We start from the raw sequence: 8453 nt of genomic DNA, 5'->3' as shown, positions 1-8453 counted from the left end.
TCACACTCACTCTCTCTCACACACACACACACACACACACACACACAGACTCTCACACACACACACACTCACACACTCACACACTCACACACAGTCACACACACACACACACACAGACAGACAGACAGACAGACAGAGTCACACACACACACACACACACGTTTAGGATTGTTAAGATTTGTAATGTTTTCTTTAAAGAAGTTTCTTATGCTCATCCAGTCTGCATTTATTTTATCAAAAACACAGAAAAAAACAGTAATATTGTGAAATATTACTGCAATTTAAATGAATGGTTTTCAATTTTAATATACTTTAAAATATAATTTATTTCTGTGACGAAAAGCTAAATTTTCATCAGCATCACGACTTCAGTCTTCAGTGTCACACGATCCTTCGGAAATCATTCTAATAAGCTTAAAAGCAAATACCAAGAGACTCTCAAATTCATTTTACTCTAATTATATAATCTGTAACTTGCATAACAATGCATTACAGAAGTATTTTCATTAGGGCTCTCTGACTTTCTGACCTTTGCACTGATATTTCCGGCCATTTATTAGACAGCTGTCTAATGATCTCACCTGTAAGGGTATCCGTGATATTTGGCCCTAAAGATGGAGAGCAGCCAACTGAAGAACAGCAACACCAGCCCGATTCCTGCTACACACATGACTGCAGAGAAACAAGACCACAATCAAACCTGTTCTGATCTATCAAGCGCTCATAAAGAGCACAGGCTGATGACAGCATACTTTTCCTCTTCCCCAAGTCCAGGTCAGAGGTCGCAGCCTCATGAAGCAGCACTATTCCTAAAGTCACCGCAGCATCTGAAGCAGAGCTCAGGAACACGATCACGACTGACATGAAACTAGCCATACAACCACAGCCAATCCATGGGTCCATATACAGTACTGAACAGGTAATTTTTTTGCTGTTTTAAGAGAAATGAATACTTTTATTCAGCATGTAACTGCAATCATGCAGTGTAACTGATCTGAGTGCAGCAAAGGATACTGAAGAGAAGAACAATGTGAGTCTCTGCCACAAACTGAGCCTGACTGCTGCCATGGATGTAACTCTGAAATGAGAAACGTATGTCACTGTGGGCTGAACAAATGAAAACCTAAAGGAATCATGACATGAAAAATCTCATTTTCAGTGCAGCGAGGCAATGCAGTGGCATTATTCAATCATAACAGTGGCCGTTTATTGACAAGCCTTAAAGGAGACAAAACACCAAAACCGAGCGTTTTTCTGATAGGGAGTCTGAATGAGAGTGGAAAATGTGCAGATGTTTGGCAGCAAAAAACATTAACATTACACGTTAAACTCAAGGAACGTGAAAAGAATGAAAAAGGCATGCCATAGCCCGTTTAAAGACCTCAAGAAACTGAAGAGTTGTGTAGTTTTAGGATTATGGATGTTAGTGTTATGCAAAAAAACACATTTAAGATTTACAGTCTTTCTTTTCCAGGAAAACTGGACCAAAAATACTGATGACTCAAATTTTGTCCAATCAAATGCTCTCTAGAATGATTAAAGAAAAGTGGCAAACAATTCTCAATATGAAATACATCAGCACTAGGGCTGTGCAAATAATCGAATGTCTCGTCAGTAAAGCTGGTTCTGTGATTAGTAGTAAATCTCCATCACTTGCTTTCAGATGGAGCGGCATTTACTACACAGAGCCGTAGATCACTGACAAGCTACGCAATATCGCGAAAAAAAGTTGCCTGGCAAAATGGCTCAAAATGTTGGCCCGTGTATCATCAGCCTTTGGGTCTAAAGGCTGATTTATACTTCAAAGCTACGGCGTAGGTCCGACGCAGAAGTATAAATCAGCCTTAACTCACCACTTGGCCAGTGTTTGGGTTCTTGTGAGCGTATGGAGGTCCTCTGATGTGGTTCCACATTTGACCCGAAGTCATGATCAAAACAAAACACTAGATCGAGAGAGACAGAGAGAGAAAGGTGTTCATGTTAACTAGGTCTTTTCTGAAGAAACTAAAAATGCTTGCCTATGCTAAATTCTCTATGTTAGTAGGGTGTTGTTACACAGTTTCTAAGGTTTTTAGAATGGTTGTGAATGCATTGCTATGCAGTTGTTAATTTGTTTAGAGTTATTAAGGGGTCGTTTACACGACGACGTTTTCAGCCAAAAACTGGAAACTTTAAGCGTTTTGCCTGTTCGTTTACACGACAACGGCGTTTTGGGGACTGAAAACGCATATTTTTGAAAATGGGTTTCAAAGTGGAAGTTTTTGAAAACGGCACCTTGTCGTTTCCGTGTAAACACCCAAAAAGAGAATCTTTGAAAACGGTGACGTCATGTGCGTGCGTAGTACATGTTAGGTATGTAGACATGCGCAGTACGTGTCGATTTTAAAGGCAAGCGCGAACAAACATACACAACAATGGCGGAGTACATGGTACTGTTGTTGCTGCTCAAGAGTTTGCTAACGCTTCTTCAGCAAAGTGTGGATTTACTTCACCAATATTACAACCAACAGCGGAGACGCATCATATACAACCATACAACATATAATCTTCACTTCCCTACAGGTACTGTTTACTAACAAGGTGACAGCGCCAACTACTGGCCTGGCATACGTAATACAGCGTTTTTGCGGATATGTGTAAACGCGAATCGTTTTGAAAACGTTGTCGTGTACACGTGGACCTTTTTAAATACGCAAGGAAAAAACTTTTCCGTTTTTGACTACACCGTTGTCGTGTAAACGTAGCCTAAGACAATGGTAGGTGTAAATAAGGAACAATGATCAAAGACTCTAGAAATGAATTGGGTTTCTATTAATTGTCATTTTCATCTGGCAAACAATTCCATTCCCATTCTGTTATTTACTTAGAGTAATTTCCATTTTATTAGAATATGCTAAACATATTTGCATCATGTTTGTCTGTTTAAATGCACGCCAGCTTCTGTGGCTATTTTCATAATCAAAACCATACTGGAGTTATTAAAACTTAAAATAGAAACTAAATTAGATATTAAAGACCAATTTTTCCTAAACACTCTAAAGCTAAATTTATACTCACTTGATTAAAAACTGGTAACACTTTATTAGTTCTCACTATTAACTAGTTGTTTATTAGCATGCATATTACTAGCTTATTGGCTGTTTATTAGTACATATAAAGCACATATTAATGCATTATTTTGCATAACCATATTCTAGATCCCTTAATAATCCACGCCATACCTAATAGTAACAACTACCTTAACAACTATTAATAATAGGGCTGTGCAATTAATCGCAAGCGATTTTCATGCGCATCTCGTCAGTAAAGCCGGTTCTGTGATTAGTAGTAAATCTCCATCACATGCTTTCAGATGGAGCGGCATTTACTACACAGAGCCGTAGCTCACTGACAAGCTCGGAAAAAAAAAAAACGTGTTCATAAATCGCAGACAAATCGAACGTGATATTGCGTAGCTTGTCTTGTGTATTAAATGCCGCTCCATCTGAAAGCATGTGATGGAGATTTACTACTAATCACAGAACCGGCTTTACTGACGAGATGCGCATGACAATCACATGTGATTAATTGCACAGCCCTAATTAATAAGCAGCAAATTAGGAGTTTATGGCAGCAAAAGTCATTGTTTAAAAGTGAGAATTTGTCCCCAAACTAAAATGTGACCTAAAAACCTTTACAAGGGCATCAACAGAATAAGGAACTCAGAGAAGAATCTCATGTTTGCATTATAAAACACAGGTGCCCACCAGTGCAGAGAAAGCCCAGACGTTCTTATTGAACAGGAACTCCAGGTTATTGCGCCGCAAGTAAGCCAGACTGCCGATGAACGCCAGCAGCAATCCCAGCATCAGTGGCCCGGCGTAGTTCGGAGGCCTGATCACCCGGATCTGAACGACAGGCGACAGCATGTTAAAGCCTGATGTGAGCGTTCAGCTCAGATTCTGGATGTGTCTGCACTAGTCTCACATGCACGTCTGTTCGGTCCGCCACCCATCGAGCCAGCTGTTCAGCCGCAAAGCCTCGGACCTGCAGCTCGTATGTGTCCGCTGGCTTCGGTTTGCCTTTGGCCGGGAAGTTGATGAACGTCGGAGCCGAGTTCATGTTGAGCTGTGGAGGACATACGCAGAATTAAACAAGTATTGAGTAATTACTGGACTTAATAATGAAACAACTTGACATTACATAATCATTGCAGACTATTTAATAATTTTATTGGCTCCTTTCAGATGTGCATATGACCAGTGTTGGGGAAAGTTACGTTTAAAAGTAATGCATTACAATATTGCGTTACTCCCTAACAAAAGTAACGGATTGCATTACTTAGTTACTTTTTATAGAAAGTAATGTGTTGTGTTACTTTTTCCTCATCTGGGCTGTGCTTGCTTGTTTGTTTTTAATATAAAAAAAAGCTATATTTTCTGCAAATGTTATATTTGTCTTTTACATAAAAAGTGAAATGAGTAAAGGTGCAGCTCAGACAAACCTCTCAGCTGTGCTGCCACTCTGGAACTTAACATTTCATTATTGCAGGTTTGTATTTCACAGTTTTTATTCATTTTGAGGAATACTGAATCTGGTTCTTTGCAGTGAGATGAGTAAATACATGTTCATATTTAGTCTAGAACTTAATTTTCACACACAGCTCTTCTGCACTTACTCCTGATTTCTCTCAACAGGAGAGCTGTCAGTCAATAAATGGGAAAACAAAGTAACTGCCGTTACTTATTTGAAAAAAGTATCTCAGTTATGTTTCTTGTAAATTAAAAAGTAATGCATTACTTTACTAGTTACTTGGGAAAAAAGTAATCAGATTACATAACTCATGTTACTTGTAATGCGTTACCCTCAACACTGCATATGAATATTAACTTCAACTGGATAAAACTCAAAGTCCTGCTCCCAATTTCTTTTTTTTATTTAATTTTTTCGTTGACTATTGTTTTACTTTGAGTTATAATCACATTATGGAAGTAAAAAGGGTTGCAAATATTGTTTCATGTTCACATTTGTTTTCATTTGTACATAAAACAACATTTGCAACCCTAAAATATAAAATATATTTCGAGTAGTTACCATCTGGAAAACGTCTGAGCCTTCATCAAAATCCACCATTGCAAAGAAAATCCTGTTAGTAAATGCACTCGAATAACGCCAAGAGTTTGCAAGGATCTGGTACTCTTCATCTGCCTGCCTGAAAACAAAAGTAAAAAACACAAAACAAAAAAATGACTTTTTCCACATAAAATATGTTTTATATATTCATGTTTTAACACAATTAATTCAGTGCAGAAATAATGACTCATTTTGTTTTCCCAAACACTCTCCTCATCTGCCACTGATGGAAAAAACTGAATTCCATCCCAAAGTTACTAGTCAAGTCAATGTCTCAAAAGCCAGATTTTCTGTACCGTTAATAGTCTCGTGGGGTTACAACGGCCGCCACATGTGCATCCACTTCAACTCCAAATTATCGTACAGTGTCATTTTTGGTTTGTAAAGCGTGTTTGCGAGCTTATAGTCAACACTTGTCCTCGATAAACACTTCTGCTGAGCCGCACTGAGGCGACTCCACACACAGCAGACTCCTACGGCTTTGACGTCCTGATAGTGAAAACAGCATTATATCACGAAAGTGTGCACCACGATTTGGGACAAAGCCAATGTTGATGGTTGAGACATTCAAACAAACAGAGCAGTGTTTGATTACACTACTCATGGAAATGACCCAAAGAATGGATTGTGGTAATTTTGGATAATTTAACGATTTGATAAATGTAATAATGGCGACTGGCCACTCCAAGATATCAGCCAAGATAACAGCAACTGAAAACTTACTGATCATCAGTTTTTTATATTGTAAGTTACACAACAGCAGTGCTGTTTTTGTATTATGCTTAAGTATTTATTAATATTGAATTAGCTTTTTTATATTTATCAGTTTCAATTTTAATATCAGTATACGTTTACCTCTGCACTATGTCTGTCCTGTGTGAATCCAAGAATTTGTCTAAGTTTTATGTATTTATTTATTAATCAGCATCAACGCTATTTTCATGGCGATCTCTGAATAAATTATACAAGGTATACAATTAACAAACGGTTATAAAAGACATTTCAGATGTACTCTAGACAAAAATTCTAAAACACATTCAGGTGATACATTTTTAAATAAATCAGTTAGACACACCTCTGAATAAAACCGTTGTCTATTTACATTAAAAACAGTACAAGCCAATAAAATATGTTTCACAGTCATTTTAGTTTGGCAAGTAAGGCATGATGGTGGTTCCTCACCTTTTAATAAATATCCAGGTGTAAATCTTGTATGACCTAAAATACACCTTGTAAACAACTTGGTCATACCTAGCTTTAAAATTAGTAAAAAAATAAATTCTTACACTAGGATTTGTTTCATATAACTTGACATTTCATGACATTTATGTAGGTTTTATGTAAAGGGTGTTTGGGTTTATAGGTTTAGGTTTTTATAGGTTGCATAGTTATTATTGTATCGTTTAAATAGGCTATATGTTGTATAGTAGGTAAATCTTATATGTTTAAATACTTTTCTATATACAGTGGGGCAAAAAAGTATTTAGTCAGCCACCAATTGTGCAAGTTCTCCCACTTAAAAAGATGAGAGAGGCCTGTAATTTTCATCATAGGTATACCTCAACTATGAGAGACAAAATGAGAAAAAAAAAATCCAGAAAATCACATTGTAGGATTTTTAAAGAATTTATTTGCAAATTATGGTGGAAAATAAGTATTTCATTTAAAGGATTTGCCACTGACGATTCAAACGCGAGTTTTGGGCAGTGTAGAGTAGCACTTGTTGTTTGTCATTTCTCTGATCACAAATGCAGACATGGTTTTATGTTTACGCGGCGCGATGCAATGCAATGCGTAAAAAGACAGTATAAGTCATTATAATCCGTAATTATGTCCCCACTGGATGCAACAAATGCCTCGTTTATAATGGGTTTTAATATGTTTTTGTCTCGTCGCGCCGGGACAGGGCATCACAGTATGTGAGGGTCGTAACATTTCCGTCACACGCTTGAGGTATTCGGCCAATCACAATGCACTGGATAGCTGGCCAATCACAGCACACCTCGCTTTTCAGACCGATGAGCTTTGTAAAAATCAACGCGTTTCAGAAAGGCGAGGCATAGAGGAGAAACAATAATGTACAGTATGTGGAAAATAATGTGTTTTTTTAACTTTAAACCGCATAAACATTTCATTACACCAACTACACAAACTAATGTTCTTTTTTAGCAGCATCATATGACCCCTTTAAATTTATTTCAATCACCAAAAACGGTTTTTAATAGCTTTGGTTAGTAACAACACTGCTGGACAGCAGAATGAGGTGTTTCTGTACTGAGCTCTAGCGAACGCTTTCTCAGGTCTCTCACTTGCAGACTGCACACTGTCTCTGTGACTGCAGCGCTGTGAACATGATGACGACCGAGTAGTTTCGTGGAGGGGCTCGGATCAGCCTCCTGAACTTCTCTCCGTTCAGCCGGATCACTGCACGCTTACTGGCCCACTCCATCATCTGACTGACCTTCTCTGACAGCAGGGTCTGCAAACACAAACACACACACACAGACAGACACACAGACACACACACAGACACACACACAGACACACACACAGACACACACAAATCACTGCTTCAGTCTCTATGTGCTAACCTCACGTTTTCCTTTATATTATATGCACACTAACAAAAAAACAGGTTTATTAAGTTAGTAATTAATTCAGGAGCAGTGAGGTCAGCTGTACAGCAGGAAGCTTAGCTTAGTTAGTGTATCAGCTCATAATACACTGAGGAAAACCCAAATCAATAACTCATTTCAAGTGGTTTACAGATGGAACACAGTGTTTAAACACATAATACGCCATTTAATCCCTTGTGGTTTTGAGACAGAGCGAAGCTACGAGAAGCAGAAGACGATTTGAGCAGCCAGGGAGCTCAGTGTATATGAGGGAGGAAAACCATCCAATAAAAACCCAATTAAAATCCACTGACCTCCTTCTTTTTCTGTCCATCTGACGGCGTGCCGTATAAACTAACAGCGAGGAAAGCAACTATCAAAAGTTTATAAAACATTTCTGAAGCCGCCACTGCGCCCACGACAGTCCTGAATGAACGCCTGTCCGCTTCCTATTGGTGGAGCTTCTTCTTCTTCTTCTTCTTCTTCTTCTTCTTCTTCTTTGAGCTTATTGGCGGTTCGCATTCTTAAAAGAGCATTACCGCCATCTACTGTGGTAATGGATCAGAGACACTACTCCCCAGACCATTCAGGACTCGTGCTTTCAATGTTGCTGCGTGGTAGAGCTCAGGGATGCGGAAGAGGAAGTGTCTGGGGAACAATTCTAAAATAAAAGTCTCAAGCGACAAAACAAGTGTTTTCAAATTAAAAGCCTCATGCTGCCACTGA

General features: G+C 38.4%; 1 protein-coding gene across 1 annotated transcript in view; it reads right to left on the bottom strand.

Annotated features, from left to right (window-relative positions):
• LOC107689142 (magnesium transporter protein 1) overlaps positions 1-8314 on the bottom strand; it is a 9339-nt gene extending 1025 nt beyond the window's left edge. Inside the window, exons 1-9 of the mRNA XM_016487055.1 lie at positions 8042-8314; positions 7422-7591; positions 5074-5191; positions 3967-4107; positions 3747-3887; positions 1854-1943; positions 1015-1078; positions 753-827; positions 582-672 (exon numbers count right to left, since the gene is read on the bottom strand). Coding sequence (XP_016342541.1) covers positions 582-672; positions 753-827; positions 1015-1078; positions 1854-1943; positions 3747-3887; positions 3967-4107; positions 5074-5191; positions 7422-7591; positions 8042-8122 — 971 coding nt within the window. The 5' untranslated portion in view covers positions 8123-8314. The remainder of the gene's footprint in view (positions 1-581; positions 673-752; positions 828-1014; positions 1079-1853; positions 1944-3746; positions 3888-3966; positions 4108-5073; positions 5192-7421; positions 7592-8041) is intronic.
• Between the last annotated feature and the right edge of the window lie 139 nt (positions 8315-8453).

The sequence above is a fragment of the Sinocyclocheilus anshuiensis genome, unplaced genomic scaffold (genome assembly GCF_001515605.1).
Source record: "Sinocyclocheilus anshuiensis isolate Anshui unplaced genomic scaffold, SAMN03320099.WGS_v1.1 scaffold846, whole genome shotgun sequence".
Lineage (NCBI taxonomy): Eukaryota > Metazoa > Chordata > Actinopteri > Cypriniformes > Cyprinidae > Sinocyclocheilus > Sinocyclocheilus anshuiensis.
This window is presented reverse-complemented; position numbering and strand designations above follow the sequence as displayed.